The sequence below is a fragment of the Salvelinus fontinalis genome, chromosome 24, assembly GCF_029448725.1.
Source record: "Salvelinus fontinalis isolate EN_2023a chromosome 24, ASM2944872v1, whole genome shotgun sequence".
Taxonomy (NCBI): domain Eukaryota; kingdom Metazoa; phylum Chordata; class Actinopteri; order Salmoniformes; family Salmonidae; genus Salvelinus; species Salvelinus fontinalis.
This window is the reverse complement of record NC_074688.1, coordinates 46,415,705-46,433,712: the sequence shown is the minus strand read 5'-3', so window position 1 is coordinate 46,433,712 and position 18,008 is coordinate 46,415,705. Positions and strand designations below refer to the sequence as shown.

At 41.6% G+C, this 18,008-nt stretch overlaps 1 protein-coding gene across 1 annotated transcript in view; it reads left to right on the top strand.

Annotated features, from left to right (window-relative positions):
- LOC129822492 (1,4-alpha-glucan-branching enzyme-like) overlaps nucleotides 1–18,008 on the top strand; it is a 355,318-nt gene that overhangs the window by 160,221 nt on the left and 177,089 nt on the right. The window contains exons 8-9 of the mRNA XM_055880812.1: nucleotides 7,248–7,363; nucleotides 17,700–17,827. Coding sequence (XP_055736787.1) covers nucleotides 7,248–7,363; nucleotides 17,700–17,827 — 244 coding nt within the window. The remainder of the gene's footprint in view (nucleotides 1–7,247; nucleotides 7,364–17,699; nucleotides 17,828–18,008) is intronic.

Here is an 18,008-nt window from a genome sequence, read left to right as displayed (position 1 = left end):
AGGGGATGGAGGGGATGGAGGGGATGGAGGGGGTGGAGGAGGTAGAGGGGATGGAGGTAGAGGGGATGGAGGTAGAGAGGAGGAGGTGGAGGAGGTGGAGGAGGTAGAGGAGGTAGAGGAGGTAGAGGAGGTAGAGGAGGTAGAGGAGGTAGAGGAGGTAGAGGAGGTAGAGGAGGGGATGGAGGAGGTGGAGGAGGGGATGGAGGGGATGGAGGGGATGGAGGAGGTGGAGGAGGTGGAGGAGGGGAGGAGGGGATGGAGGAGGTGGAGGAGGGGATGGAGGAGGGGATGGAGGAGGTGGAGGAGGTGGAGGAGGTAGAGGAGGGGATGGAGGAGGTAGAGGAGGGGATGGAGGAGGTAGAGGAGGGGATGGAGGAGGTAGAGGAGGGGATGGAGGAGGTGGAGGAGGGGATGGAGGAGGTGGAGGAGGGGATGGAGGAGGTAGAGGAGGGGATGGAGGAGGTAGAGGAGGGGATGGAGGAGGTGGAGGAGGTGGAGGAGGGGATGGAGGGGATGGAGGAGGGGATGGAGGAGGGGATGGAGAAGGTGGAGGAGGGGATGGAGGAGGTGGAGGAGGGGATGGAGGAGGTGGAGGAGGGGATGGAGGAGGTGGAGGAGGGGATGGAGGAGGTGGAGGAGGGGATGGAGGAGGTGGAGGAGGGTATGGAGGTGGAGGAGGTGGAGTTAATGTGGCAGTATGAATCCAACACAACCCCCTGGTCCTGGGTATTTCTGGTCCGTGAGGACACAATGTGCCGTTTATTGGTTCAGTGCAATGGGGTGGAGGTGGGTTCAGAGCGGTGGGTTCAGAGCGGTGGGTTCAGAGCGGTGGGTTCAGAGCGGTGGGTTCAGAGCGGTGGGTTCAGAGCGGTGGGTTCAGAGCGGTGGGTTCAGAGCGGTGGGTTCAGAGCGGTGGGTTCAGAGCGGTGGGTTCAGAGAGGTGGAGTCAGAGAGGTGGGTTCAGAGCGATGGGGTCAGAGCGGTGGGGTCAGAGCGGTGGGTTCAGTGCAATGGGGTGGAGGTGGGTTCAGAGCGGTGGGTTCAGAGCGGTGGGTTCAGAGCGGTGGGTTCAGAGCGGTGGGGTCAGAGCGGTGGGGTCAGAGCGGTGGGGTCAGAGCGGTGGGGTCAGAGCGGTGGGGTCAGAGCGGTGGGGTCAGAGAGGTGGGGTCAGAGCGGTGGGTTCAGAGCGGTGGGGTCAGAGCGGTGGGGTCAGAGCGGTGTTGATAATGGTGTCGGCGCCACGGTGTGGAAAATGGTGTCGACGCCACGGTGTTGATAATGGTGTCGGCGCCACGGTGTGGAAAATGGTGTCGACGCCACAGTGTTGATAATGGTGTCGGCGCCACGGTGTGGATAATGGTGTCGGCACCGCTGTGTGGATAATGGTGTCGACGCCACGGTGTGGATATTGCATATTGCATTGGAGGGATTCAATATGTGACCCGTACAAATGTGTTCCATATATCTGTTATACAGTAGTTGTCAATGGTAGCTGTGTCGGGTGCTATTTTTGCCGATGGCACTTCAAGTAATGCAATATTTCAGTGCCATCTAAATAAATACATGGCTTTTGGATATTGGTTTTAATAAATTGTATTCCATTGAGTGTGGATTCTGCTCACCTATCTTTACTGTTATAATAAAAGCCTTGGTTTCTAGAAAGAGCATCTCCACAAGGTCCATGATCTCAGTGATGACCTCCACAATGTCTATGGTCTCAGTGATGACCTCCACAATGTCTATGGTCTCAGTGATGACCTCCACAATGTCTATGGTCTCAGTGATGACCTCCACAATGTCCTTGGTCTCAGTGATGACCTCCACAATGTCCTTGGTCTCAGTGATGACCTCCACAATGTCCTTGGTCTCAGTGATGACCTCCACAATGTCCTTGGTCTCAGTGATGACCTCCACAATGTCCTTGGTCTCAGTGATGACCTCCACAATGTCCTTGGTCTCTGTGATGACCTCCACAATGTCTGTGGTCTCAGTGATGACCTCCACAATGTCCTTGGTCTCTGTGATGACCTCCACAATGTCCGTGGTCTCAGTGATGACCTCCACAATGTCCGTGGTCTCTGTGATGACCTCCACAATGTCCATGATCTCAGTGATGACCTCCACAATGTCGATGGTCTCAGTGATGATGTCCATCGCCTGCACAGCTGCACACAGATAGTGTCCATTACACAATGAAGCTACACAGCAGGCCAGCCACCAGCTAGCTCAGTGAGACTCTACACAGCAGACCAGCCACCAGCTAGCTCAATGAGGCTCTACACAGCAGACCAGCCGCCAGCTAGCTCAGTGAGACTCTACACATCAGACCAGCCACCAGCTAGCTCAATGAGACTACACATCAGACCAGCCACCAGCTAGCTCAATGAGACTCTACACAGCAGGCCAGCCACCAGCTAGCTCAATGAGACTCTACACAGCAGACCAGCCACCAGCTAGCTCAATGAGACTACACATCAGAACAGCCACCAGCTAGCTCAGTGAGACTCTACACAGCAGACCAGCCACCAGCTAGCTCAATGAGGCTCTACACAGCAGACCAGCCACCAGCTAGCTCAATGAGGCTCTACACAGCAGGCCAGCCACCAGCTAGCTCAGTGAGACTCTACACAGCAGACCAGCCACCAGCTAGCTCAATGAGACTACACATCAGACCAGCCACCAGCTAGCTCAGTGAGACTCTACACAGCAGACCAGCCACCAGCTAGCTCAATGAGACTACACATCAGACCAGCCACCAGCTAGCTCAGTGAGACTCTACACAGCAGACCAGCCACCAGCTAGCTCAATGAGACTACACATCAGACCAGCCACCAGCTAGCTCAATGACACTCTACACAGCAGGCCAGCCACCAGTTAGCTCAATGAGACTCTACACAGCAGACCAGCCACCAGCTAGCTCAATGAGACTCTACACAGCAGACCAGCCACCAGCTAGCTCAATGAGACTCTACACAGCAGGCCAGCCACCAGCTAGCTCAATGAGACTACACATCAGACCAGCCACCAGCTAGCTCAATGAGGCTCTACACAGCAGGCCAGCCACCAGCTAGCTCAGTGAGACTCTACACAGCAGACCAGCCACCAGCTAGCTCAGTGAGACTCTACACAGCAGACCAGCCACCAGCTAGCTCAATGAGACTCTACACAGCAGACCAGCCACCAGCTAGCTCAATGACACTCTACACAGCAGGCCAGCCACCAGTTAGCTCAATGAGACTCTACACAGCAGACCAGCCACCAGCTAGCTCAATGAGACTCTACACAGCAGACCAGCCACCAGCTAGCTCAATGAGGCTCTACACAGCAGACCAGCCGCCAGCTAGCTCAGTGAGACTCTACACATCAGACCAGCCACCAGCTAGCTCAATGAGACTACACATCAGACCAGCCACCAGCTAGCTCAATGAGACTCTACACAGCAGGCCAGCCACCAGCTAGCTCAATGAGACTCTACACAGCAGACCAGCCACCAGCTAGCTCAATGAGACTACACATCAGAACAGCCACCAGCTAGCTCAGTGAGACTCTACACAGCAGACCAGCCACCAGCTAGCTCAATGAGGCTCTACACAGCAGACCAGCCACCAGCTAGCTCAATGAGGCTCTACACAGCAGGCCAGCCACCAGCTAGCTCAGTGAGACTCTACACAGCAGACCAGCCACCAGCTAGCTCAATGAGACTACACATCAGACCAGCCACCAGCTAGCTCAGTGAGACTCTACACAGCAGACCAGCCACCAGCTAGCTCAATGAGACTACACATCAGACCAGCCACCAGCTAGCTCAGTGAGACTCTACACAGCAGACCAGCCACCAGCTAGCTCAATGAGACTACACATCAGACCAGCCACCAGCTAGCTCAATGACACTCTACACAGCAGGCCAGCCACCAGTTAGCTCAATGAGACTCTACACAGCAGACCAGCCACCAGCTAGCTCAATGAGACTCTACACAGCAGACCAGCCACCAGCTAGCTCAATGAGACTCTACACAGCAGGCCAGCCACCAGCTAGCTCAATGAGACTACACATCAGACCAGCCACCAGCTAGCTCAATGAGGCTCTACACAGCAGGCCAGCCACCAGCTAGCTCAGTGAGACTCTACACAGCAGACCAGCCACCAGCTAGCTCAGTGAGACTCTACACAGCAGACCAGCCACCAGCTAGCTCAATGAGACTCTACACAGCAGACCAGCCACCAGCTAGCTCAATGACACTCTACACAGCAGGCCAGCCACCAGTTAGCTCAATGAGACTCTACACAGCAGACCAGCCACCAGCTAGCTCAATGAGACTCTACACAGCAGACCAGCCACCAGCTAGCTCAATGAGACTCTACACAGCAGGCCAGCCACCAGCTAGCTCAATGAGACTACACATCAGACCAGCCACCAGCTAGCTCAATGAGGCTCTACACAGCAGACCAGCCACCAGCTAGCTCAGTGAGACTACACAGCAGACCAGCCACCAGCTAGCTCAATGAGACTCTACACAGCAGACCAGCCACCAGCTAGCTCAATGAGGCTCTACACAGCAGACCAGCCACCAGCTAGCTCAATGAGGCTCTACACAGCAGACCAGCCACCAGCTAGCTCAATGAGGCTCTACACAGCAGGCCAGCCACCAGCTAGCTCAATGAGACTACACATCAGACCAGCCACCAGCTAGCTCAATGACACTCTACACAGCAGGCCAGCCACCAGTTAGCTCAATGAGACTCTACACAGCAGACCAGCCACCAGCTAGCTCAATGAGACTCTACACAGCAGACCAGCCACCAGCTAGCTCAATGAGACTCTACACAGCAGGCCAGCCACCAGCTAGCTCAATGAGACTACACATCAGACCAGCCACCAGCTAGCTCAATGAGGCTCTACACAGCAGGCCAGCCACCAGCTAGCTCAGTGAGACTCTACACAGCAGACCAGCCACCAGCTAGCTCAGTGAGACTCTACACAGCAGACCAGCCACCAGCTAGCTCAATGAGACTCTACACAGCAGACCAGCCACCAGCTAGCTCAATGAGACTCTACACAGCAGGCCAGCCACCAGCTAGCTCAATGAGGCTCTACACAGCAGACCAGCCACCAGCTAGCTCAGTGAGACTACACAGCAGACCAGCCACCAGCTAGCTCAATGAGACTCTACACAGCAGACCAGCCACCAGCTAGCTCAATGAGGCTCTACACAGCAGACCAGCCACCAGCTAGCTCAATGAGGCTCTACACAGCAGACCAGCCACCAGCTAGCTCAATGAGGCTCTACACAGCAGGCCAGCCACCAGCTAGCTCAATGAGACTCTACACAGCAGACCAGCCACCAGCTAGCTCAATGAGGCTCTACACAGCAGACCAGCCACCAGCTAGCTCAATGAGGCTCTACACAGCAGACCAGCCACCAGCTCGCTCAGTGAGGCTCTACACAGCAGACCAGCCACCAGCTAGCTCAATGAGACTCTACACAGCAGACCAGCCACCAGCTAGCTCAATGAGGCTCTACACAGCAGGCCAGCCACCAGCTAGCTCTGCCATGTTAAGTTTCTATGGCAACGTGCCCTTGCTGAGGCAGAAGTGAGGCAGCACAGAGAGAGACTTAGAGCTTTAAGAGCCTGCTTACTTCAGGACCACTCTCAGATCCTTGAGCCTCCCTGGGATACAGGACTATTTTAAGGATAGAAACAGCACGTTCTAATCCCTCCTCCTCGCCACGGTAACCGAGGGAGGAAGAGTTACAGGATGTGTATCTCCTTTCTCCTGAAGTGTACACTCATTCACTACTTCCCACAAATCTGAAAGCATTTGATTGATTGGTGGAGGCATGGGCTAGCTGGGCTAGCATATTTCTCATACCAGTCCGTTCTCTTTCAAATGCACACTTTGGGAGGTCGGAGAGGTAATTGGGGCATAGCCAGAGTCTCTCTATATAATCATGATGTCCTATATTTTGTTTCATCTAACACTTAGATCAGTAGCGTGCGTATGTGACTTGGGTTCGAAACCTGGGTCTCTTGCGTGCCGCTAAACTAGATTATACTAGCCCGCTGAGCTAAAGCCCAGGTATTAACTTGGGGGGGGGGGGCTTACAAAATTCTTCAGGACTTGTCATGTGAGCGTGGTTCACCTTGACCGACTCACCTCAATTACACTTTCACTGTCCAGTCCTCCCAAGTTGTTGAGGTAGTGTTGATATTGCAGTGCTTTAAAAGAACCTTGGTTCTTTCTTTCTCTTCCTGTGTTTAATCTGAGTATTGGTTTGCTATGTTGGACGGAGTCACGTTGTGCGTGTCTCTCAAATGGCACCCTATTCTCTATTACAGTGCACTACTTTTGACCAGGACCCTATGAGCCGTGATCAAAAGTAGTGCACTAAATGGGAAACAGTGTGCCGTTTGGGACCTGAGACTTTAGAAGGAGAGAGGCCACAAAGCACGTTAGAGAGTATCGCTGATCTCATTCTCAGGAGTAGGAACTCAATTCCCTCGCTTGGTGTTTGTTTACCCAAGTGTTACATGAAATCCTATCAGACTGAGACACAGTGAGACGGTGGCCATACTAAACACTTAGCCAGTGGCCATGCGCTCTGATAGAGATCAGGCCTCCATCCCAAATAGCAGCCTATTCCCTATTCGGCACACTAGTTTTGACCAGATCCCTATAGTCCCTGGTCAAAAGTAGTGCACTACATAGGGAATAGGGTGCCATTTGGGATGTAGACCAGGAGGAGTGCTCAGTTACCTACTGTAAGTCATTGATTTACTCAGCCAGAAAGAGAGCCAGAGATAACTGGACACTGTGGCCCCGTGTGTGTGTGTGTGTGTGTGTGTGTGTGTGTGTGTGTGTGTGTGTGTGTGTGTGTGTGTGTGTGTGTGTGTGTGTGTGTGTGTGTGTGTGTGTGTGTGTGTGTGTGTGTGTGTGTGTGTGTGTGTGTGTGTGTGTGTGTGTGTGTGTGTGTGTGGGGGGGGGGGGGGGAGGGGTGTGTGTGGGGGGGGGGGGGGGAGGGGTGTGTGTGTGTGTGTGTGTGTGTGTGGGGGGAGGGGTGTGTGTGTGTGTGTGCGAACCTCCGTCTATCACATACACACCTGTGCCTAAGCATCAACCTCCGATGGGAATGAACTGTAGCGCAAACCTCCTGGGTCTCACCAGACCAACCAGCAACATCACATGTTTCAATTATTAAATGCATCTTGTTTTCCTGACCTTGTGTGTGTGTGTGTGTGTGCGTCAGCTGGGAGGTCCTGAGGTTCCTGCTGTCTAACCTGCGTTGGTGGATGGAGGAGTATCGTTTTGATGGCTTCAGGTTCGATGGGGTGACGTCCATGATGTACCATCATCATGGTATTGGTAAGGGCTAGGGATTCATATATTCCAGAAAATGTCAAATGTTTACCTCCCAAGGAACATTTCAAAATTCCTTCCTGGGCATCCTAAGATTCCTGTTCAAACTGGAAATGAATTATAGTGCTTTTCATAATCACTTCATATGCTTTACACTAGCAGCAGTGTGGGTTCTGTTATTGTTAAGCAAAAATCCCACACACTGATATTGCTCATATCACTTATTCCAGTTTATGCGTCTACCTCTTGGCCTTCGTCAGAGCTTTTTATAAAGAGGCTGACACGACTTGTATAAACATGCCAGAGCAGTGTTCCCAAGCACCTGCAACATCATAGCTGATGTGCTAGTGCTTTTAAAAAAATGTGTTTATTGTTATTTTCACTATGTACAGAGCGTACTTAAAGTCTTTCATACGAAGTGCACTAACAACAGTAGAGTTTTTGGTTATGGTTTTACATGGTCTACGTATTCAGTGTGGGTTATGGTTATACAGTATATTGGTTATGTATCAGTGTGGGTTATGGTTATATATTGGTTATGTATCAGTGTGGGTTATGGTTATATATTGGTTATGTATTTAGTGTGGGTTATGGTTATATATTGGTTATGTATTCAGTGTGGGTAATGGTGATATATTGGTTATGTATTCAGTGTGGGTTATGGTTATACAGTATATTGGTTATGTATCAGTGTGGGTTATGGTTATATATTGGTTATGTATCAGTGTGGGTTATGTTTATATATTGGTTATGTATTTAGTGTGGGTTATGGTTATATATTGGTTATGTATTCAGTGTGGGTTAGGGTTATATATTGGTTATGCATTAGTGTGGGTTATGGTTATGTATTCAGTGTGGGTTATGGTTATATATTGTCTATGTATTCAGTGTGGGTTATGGTTTACATTGTCTATGTATTCAGTGTGGGTTATGGTTTACATTGTCTATGTATTCAGTGTGGGTTATGGTTATACATTGTCTATGTATTCAGTGTGGGTTATGGTTTACATTTATGTATTCAGTGTGGGTTATGGTTATAAATTGTCTATGTATTCAGTGTGGGTTATGGTTATAAATTGTCTATGTATTCAGTGTGGGTTATGGTTATGTATCAGTGTGGGTTATGGTTATATATTGGTTTTGTGTGGGTTATAACTATGTATTTAGTGTGGGTTATGGTTATATATTGTATGTATTCAGTGTGGGTAATAGGTAAATATTGGCTATGTATCAGTGTGGGTTATGGTTATATATTCAGTGTGGGTTATGGTTATATATTGGTTATTTATTCAGTGTGGGTTATGGTTATAGAGTGGTTATGTATTCAGTGTGGGTTATGGTTATATATTGGTTCTGTATTCACTGTGGGTTATGGTTATATATTGTGTATGTATTCAGTGTCGGTTATGGTTATGTTTCAGTGTGGGTTATGGTTATATATTGGTTATGTATTCAGTGTGGGTTATGATTATATATTGGTTTTGTATTCAGTGTGGGTTATGGTTATATATTGGTTATGTATCAGTGTGTGTTATGGTAATGTGTTGAGTGTGGGTTATGGTTATATATTGGTTACGTGTCAGTGTTGGTTATGGCTATGTATTCAGTGTGGGTTATGGTTATATATTGGTTATTTATTCAGTGTGGGTTATGGTTATATATTGGTTATTTATTCAGTGTGGGTTATGGTTATATATTGGTTATGTATCAGTGTGGGTTATGGTTATGTATTCGGTGTGGGTTATGGTTATATATTGGTTATGTATTCATTGTGGGTTATGGTTATATATTGGTTATGTATCAGTGTGGGTTATGGTTATATATTGGTTATGTATCAGTGTGGGTTATGGTTATGTATTCAGTGTGGGTTATGGTTATATATTGGTTATGTATTCAGTGTGGGTTATGTTTATATATTGGTTATGTGTCAGTGTGGGTTATAGCTATGTATTTTGTGTGGGATATGGTTATATATTGGTTATGTATTCAGTGTGTGTTATGGTTATATATTGTATGTTTTCAGTGTGGGTTATGGTTATATATTGATTATGTATTCAGTGTGGGTTATGGTTATATATTGATTATATATTCAGTGTGGGTTATGGTTATATATTGGTTATTTATTCAGTGTGGGTTATGGTTATAGAGTGGTTATTTATTCAGTGTGGGTTATGGTTATAGAGTGGTTATGTATTCAGTGTGGGTTATGGTTATATATTGGTTATGTTTTCAGTGTGGGTTATGGTTATATATTGGTTATGTATCAGTGTGGGTTATGGTTATGTATTCAGTGTGGGTTATGGTTATATATTGGTTATGTATTCAGTGTGGGTTATGGTTATATATTGGTTATGTATTCAGTGTGGGTTATGATTATATATTGGTTTTGTATTCAGTGTGGTTTATGGTTATATATTGATTATGTATCAGTGTGGGTTATGGTAATGTGTTGAGTGTGGGTTATGGTTATATATTGGTTACGTGTCAGTGTTGGTTATGGGTATGTATTCAGTGTGGGTTATGGTTATATATTGGTTATTTATTCAGTGTGGGTTATGGTTATATATTGGTTATGTATCAGTGTGGGTTATGGTTATATATTGGTTATGTATCAGTGTGGGTTATGGTTATATATTGGTTATGTATCAGTGTGGGTTATGGTTATATATTGGTTATGTATCAGTGTGGGTTATGGTTATGTATTCAGTGTGGGTTATGGTTATATATTGGTTATGTATTCAGTGTGGGTTATGGTTATATATTGGTTATGTATCAGTGTGGGTTATGGTTATATATTGGTTATGTATCAGTGTGGGTTATGGTTATGTATTCAGTGTGGGTTATGGTTATATATTGGTTATGTATTCAGTGTGGGTTATGTTTATATATTGGTTATGTGTCAGTGTGGGTTATAGCTATGTATTTTGTGTGGGATATGGTTATATATTGGTTATGTATTCAGTGTGTGTTATGGTTATATATTGTATGTTTTCAGTGTGGGTTATGGTTATATATTGATTATGTATTCAGTGTGGGTTATGGTTATATATTGATTATGTATTCAGTGTGGGTTATGGTTATATATTGGTTATGTATTCAGTGTTGGTTGTGGTGATATATTGGTTATGAATTTCGTGTGGGTTATGGTTATATATTGGTTATGTATTCAGTGTGGGTTATGGTTATGTATTGGTTATGTATTCAGTGTGGGTTATGGTTATATATTGTATGTTTTCAGTGTGGGTTATGGTTATATATTGGTTATGTATTCAGTGTGGGTTATGGTTATATATTGTATGTTTTCAGTGTGGGTTATGGTTATATATTGTATGTATTCAGTGTGGGTAATAGGTAAATATTGTATGTTTTCAGTGTGGGTTATGGTTATATATTGGTTATGTATTCAGTGTGGGTTATGGTTATATATTGGTTATGTATTCAGTGTGGGTTATGGTTATATATTGGTTATGTATTCAGTGTGAGTTATTGTTATGTATTCATTGTGGGTTATGGTTATATAGTGGTTATGTATCAGTGTGGGTTATGGTTATATATTGGTTATGTATCAGTGTGGGTTATGGTTATATATCGGTTATGTTTTCAGTGTGGGTATGGTTATATATTGGTTATGTATTCAGTGTGGGTTATGGTTATATATTGGTTATGTATTCAGTGTGGGTTAATTTTATATATTGGTTATGTATTCAGTGTGGGTTAATTTTATATATTGGTTATGTATTCAATGTGGGTTATGGTTATATATTGGTTATGTATTGAGTGTGGGTTATGGTTATATATTGGTTATGTATTCATTGTGGGATATGGTTATATATTGGTTATGTATCAGTGTGGGTTATGGTTATATTTTGGTTATGTATTCAGTGTGGGTTATGGTTATATATTGGTTATGTATCATTATGGGTTATGGTTATATTTTGGTTATGTATTCAGTCTGGGTTATGTTTATATTTTGGTTATGTATTCAGTGTGGGTTATGGTTATATTTTGGTTATGTATTCAGTGTTGGTTATGGTTATACAGTATATTGGTTATGTATCAGTGTGGGTTATGGTTATACAGTATATTGGTTATGTATTCAGTGTGGGTTATGGTTATATATTGGTTATGTATTCAGTGTGGGTTATGGTTATGTATTGGTTATGTATTCAGTGTGGGTTATGTTTATATATTGGTTATGTATCAGTGTGGGTTATGGTTATATATTGGTTATGTATTCAGTGTGGGTTATGGTTATATATTGGTTATGTATTTAGTGTGGGTTATGTTTATATATTGGTTATGGTTTTACATGGTCTATGTATTCAGTGTGGGTTATGGTTATACAGTATATTGGTTATGTATCAGTGTGGGTTATGGTTATATATTGGTTATGTATCAGTGTGGGTTATGTTTATATATTGGTTATGTATTCAGTGTGGGTTATGTTTATATATTGGTTATGTATTTAGTGTGGTTTATTGTTATATATTGGTTATGTATTTAGTGTGGGTTATGGTTATATATTGGTTATGTATTCAGTGTGGGTTAGGGTTATATATTGGTTATGTATTCAGTGTGGGTTATGTTTATATATTGGTTATGTATTCAGTGTGGGTTATGGTTATATATTGGTTATGTATTCAGTGTGGGTTATGTTTATATATTGGTTATGTATTTAGTGTGGTTTATTGTTATATATTGGTTATGTATTTAGTGTGGGTTATGGTTATATATTGGTTATGTATTCAGTGTGGGTTAGGGTTATATATTGGTTATGCATTAGTGTGGGTTATGGTTATGTATTCAGTGTGGGTTATGGTTATATATTGTCTATGTATTCAGTGTGGGTTATGGTTTACATTGTCTATGTATTCAGTGTGGGTTATGGTTTACATTGTCTATGTATTCAGTGTGGGTTATGGTTTACATTGTCTATGTATTCAGTGTGGGTTATGGTTATACATTGTCTATGTATTCAGTGTGGGTTATGGTTTACATTGTATATGTATTCAGTGTGGGTTATGGTTATAAATTGTCTATGTATTCAGTGTGGGTTATGGTTATAAATTGTCTATGTATTCAGTGTGGGTTATGGTTATGTATCAGTGTGGGTTATGGTTATATATTGGTTTTGTGTGGGTTATAACTATGTATTTAGTGTGGGTTATGGTTATATATTGTATGTATTCAGTGTGGGTAATAGGTAAATATTGGCTATGTATCAGTGTGGGTTATGGTTATATATTCAGTGTGGGTTATGGTTATATATTGGTTATTTATTCAGTGTGGGTTATGGTTATATATTGGTTATGTATTCAGTGTGGGTTATGATTATGTTTTCAGTGTGGGTTATGGTTATATATTGGTTATGTATCAGTGTGGTTTATGGTTATATATTGATTATGTATCAGTGTGTGTTATGGTAATGTGTTGAGTGTGGGTTATGGTTATATATTGGTTACGTGTCAGTGTTGGTTATGGCTATGTATTCAGTGTGGGTTATGGTTATATATTGGTTATTTATTCAGTGTGGGTTATGGTTATGTATTCGGTGTGGGTTATGGTTATATATTGGTTATGTATTCATTGTGGGTTATGGTTAAATATTGGTTATGTATCAGTGTGGGTTATGGTTATATATTGGTTATGTATCAGTGTGGGTTATGGTTATGTATTCAGTGTGGGTTATGGTTATATATTGGTTATGTATTCAGTGTGGGTTATGTTTATATATTGGTTATGTGTCAGTGTGGGTTATAGCTATGTATTTTGTGTGGGATATGGTTATATATTGGTTATGTATTCAGTGTGTGTTATGGTTATATATTGTATGTTTTCAGTGTGGGTTATGGTTATATATTGATTATGTATTCAGTGTGGGTTATGTTTTCAGTGTGGGTTATGGTTATATATTGGTTATGTATTCACTGTGGGTTATGGTTATGTTTTCAGTGTGGGTTATGGTTATATATTGATTATGTATTCACTGTGGGTTATGGTTATGTTTTCAGTGTGGGTTATGGTTATATATTGGTTATGTATCAGTGTGGGTTATGGTTATGTATTCAGTGTGGGTTATGGTTATATATTGGTTATGTATTCAGTGTGGGTTATGGTTATATATTGGTTATGTATTCAGTGTGGGTTATGATTATATATTGGTTATGTATTCAGTGTGGGTTATGGTTATATATTGGTTATGTATCAGTGTGGGTTATGGTTATATATTGGTTATGTATCAGTGTGGGTTATGGTTATATATTGGTTATGTATCAGTGTGGGTTATGGTTATATATTGGTTATGTATCAGTGTGGGTTATGGTTATATATTGGTTATGTATCAGTGTGGGTTATGGTTATATATTGGTTATGTATCAGTGTGGGTTATGGTTATATATTGGTTATGTATCAGTGTGGTTTATGGTTATATATTGATTATGTATCAGTGTGGGTTATGGTAATGTGTTGAGTGTGGGTTATGGTTATATATTGGTTACGTGTCAGTGTTGGTTATGGGTATGTATTCAGTGTGGGTTATGGTTATATATTGGTTATTTATTCAGTGTGGGTTATGATTATATATTGGTTATGTATTCAGTGTGGGTTATGGTTATATATTCAGTGTGGGTTATGGTTATATATTGGTTATTTATTCAGTGTGGGTTATGGTTATATATTGGTTATGTATTCAGTGTGGGTTATGATTATGTTTTCAGTGTGGGTTATGGTTATATATTGGTTATGTATCAGTGTGGTTTATGGTTATATATTGATTATGTATCAGTGTGTGTTATGGTAATGTGTTGAGTGTGGGTTATGGTTATATATTGGTTACGTGCCAGTGTTGGTTATGGCTATGTATTCAGTGTGGGTTATGGTTATATATTGGTTATTTATTCAGTGTGGGTTATGGTTATGTATTCGGTGTGGGTTATGGTTATATATTGGTTATGTATTCATTGTGGGTTATGGTTAAATATTGGTTATGTATCAGTGTGGGTTATGGTTATATATTGGTTATGTATCAGTGTGGGTTATGGTTATGTATTCAGTGTGGGTTATGGTTATATATTGGTTATGTATTCAGTGTGGGTTATGTTTATATTTTGGTTATGTGTCAGTGTGGGTTATAGCTATGTATTTTGTGTGGGATATGGTTATATATTGGTTATGTATTCAGTGTGTGTTATGGTTATATATTGTATGTTTTCAGTGTGGGTTATGGTTATATATTGATTATGTATTCACTGTGGGTTATGGTTATGTTTTCAGTGTGGGTTATGGTTATATATTGGTTATGTATTCACTGTGGGTTATGGTTATGTTTTCAGTGTGGGTTATGGTTATATATTGGTTATGTATCAGTGTGGGTTATGGTTATGTATTCAGTGTGGGTTATGGTTATATATTGGTTATGTATTCAGTGTGGGTTATGGTTATATATTGGTTATGTATTCAGTGTGGGTTATGATTATATATTGGTTATGTATTCAGTGTGGGTTATGGTTATATATTGGTTATGTATCAGTGTGGGTTATGGTTATATATTGGTTATGTATCAGTGTGGGTTATGGTTATATATTGGTTATGTATCAGTGTGGGTTAAGGTTATATATTGGTTATGTATCAGTGTGGGTTATGGTTATATATTGGTTATGTATCAGTGTGGGTTATGGTTATATATTGGTTATGTATCAGTGTGGGTTATGGTTATATATTGGTTATGTATCAGTGTGGTTTATGGTTATATATTGATTATGTATCAGTGTGGGTTATGGTAATGTGTTGAGTGTGGGTTATGGTTATATATTGGTTACGTGTCAGTGTTGGTTATGGGTATGTATTCAGTGTGGGTTATGGTTATATATTGGTTATTTATTCAGTGTGGGTTATGGTTATATATTGGTTATGTATCAGTGTGGGTTATGGTTATATATTGGTTATGTATCAGTGTGGGTTATGGTTATGTATTCAGTGTGGGTTATGGTTATATATTGGTTATGTATTCAGTGTGGGTTATGTTTATATATTGGTTATGTGTCAGTGTGGGTTATAGCTATGTATTTTGTGTGGGATATGGTTATATATTGGTTATGTATCAGTGTGGGTTATGGTTATATATTGGTTATGTATTTTGTGTGGGATATGGTTATATATTGGTTATGTATTCAGTGTGTGTTATGGTTATATATTGTATGTTTTCAGTGTGGGTTATGGTTATATATTGATTATGTATTCAGTGTGGGTTATGGTTATATATTGATTATGTATTCAGTGTGGGTTATGGTTATATATTGGTTATGTATTCAGTGTTGGTTGTGGTGATATATTGGTTATGAATTTCGTGTGGGTTATGGTTATATATTGGTTATGTATTCAGTGTGGGTTATGGTGATATATTGGTTATGTATTCAGTGTGGGTTATGGTTATGTATTGGTTATGTATTCAGTGTGGGTTATGGTTATATATTGTATGTTTTCAGTGTGGGTTATGGTTATATATTGGTTATGTATTCAGTGTGGGTTATGGTTATATATTGTATGTTTTCAGTGTGGGTTATGGTTATATATTGTATGTATTCAGTGTGGGTAATAGGTAAATATTGTATGTTTTCAGTGTGGGTTATGGTTATATATTGGTTATGTATTCAGTGTGGGTTATGGTTATATATTGGTTATGTATCAGTGTGGGTTATGGTTATATATCGGTTATGTTTTCAGTGTGGGTATGGTTATATATTGGTTATGTATTCAGTGTGGGTTATGGTTATATATTGGTTATGTATTCAGTGTGGGTTAATTTTATATATTGGTTATGTATTCAGTGTGGGTTAATTTTATATATTGGTTATGTATTCAATGTGGGTTATGGTTATATATTGGTTATGTATTGAGTGTGGGTTATGGTTATATATTGGTTATGTATTCATTGTGGGATATGGTTATATATCGGTTATGTATCAGTGTGGGTTAATTTTATATATTGGTTATGTATTCAGTGTGGGTTAATTTTATATATTGGTTATGTATTCAATGTGGGTTATGGTTATATTTTGGTTATGTATTCAGTGTGGGTTATGGTTATACAGTATATTGGTTATGTATTCAGTGTGGGTTATGGTTATATATGGGTTATGGTTATATATTGGTTATGTAATCAATTTGGGTTATGGTTATATATTGGTAATGTATCAGTATGGGTTATGGTTATATTTTGGTTATGTATTCAGTGTGGGTTATGGTTATATATTGGTTATGTATTCAGTGTGGGTTATGGTTATATATTGGTTATGTATTCAGTGTGGGTTATGGTTATATATTGGTTATGTATTCAGTGTGGGTTATGGTTATATATTGGTTATGTATTCAGTGTGGGTTACGGTTATACAGTATATTGGTTATGTATTCAGTGTGGGTTATGGTTATACAGTATATTGGTTATGTATAAGTGTGGGTTATGGTTATATATTGGTTATGTGTTCAGTGTGGGTTATGGTTATATATTGTGTATGTATTCAGTGTGTGTTATGGTTATATATTGGTTATGTATCCAGTGTGGATTATGGTTATATATTGGTTATGTATCAGTGTGGGTTATTGTTATACAGTATATTGATTATGTGTCAGTGTGGGTTATGGTTATATATTGGTTATGTATCAGTGTGGGTTATGGTTATATATTGGTTATGTATCCAGTGTGGGTTATGGTTATATAGTGGTTATGTATTCAGTGTGGGTTAATTTGATATATTTGTTATGTATTAAGTGTGGGTTATGGTTATACAGCATATTGGTTATGTATCAGTGTGGGTTATGGTTATACAGTATATTGGTTATGTATCAGTGTGGGTTATGGTTATACAGTATATTGGTTATGTATTCAGTGTGGGTTATGGTTATATATTGGTTATTTATTTAGTGTGGGTTATGGTTATATATTGGTTATGTATCAGTGTGGGTTATGGTTATATATTGGTTATGTATCAGTGTGGGTTATGGTTATATATTGGTTATGTATCAGTGTGGGTTATGGTTATATATTGGTTATGTGTCAGTGTGGGTTATGGTTATATATTGGTTCTGTATTCAGTGTGGGTTAATTTTATATTTTGGTTATGTATCAGTGTGGGTGGTGTACCTCTATCCTCAGGTAGTATAATTTCAGGAGACTTATCTAAGTAGAAGCACTTACTGTACCCCTTAACCCCTACACCCTAGCTCCTAGTTTCCTCAGTCCTACACCCTAGCTCCCTAACCCTTACCCCCTACCCGTTAATCCTCACCCCCTAACTCCTACACCCTAGCTCCCTAGGTGATAGCCTTGCTCTTTCTCTGTCCTCAGGCAGTATGTTTTCAGGAGACTACTCAGAGTACTTTGGTCTTCAGGTGGATGAAGATTCCCTGGTCTATCTGATGACAGCTAATCATGTCCTCCACACCCTGTATCCTGACTGCATCACCATCGCAGAGGTAACACTGGTCCTTAGGCCCTAGCCACCCTGTATCCTGACTCCATCGCAGAGGTAACACTAGTCCTTAGACCCTAGCCACCCTGTATCCTGACTGCATCACCATCGCAGAGGTAACACTAGTCCTTAGGCCCTAGCCCCCCTGTATCCTGACTGCATCACCATCGCAGAGGTAACACTAG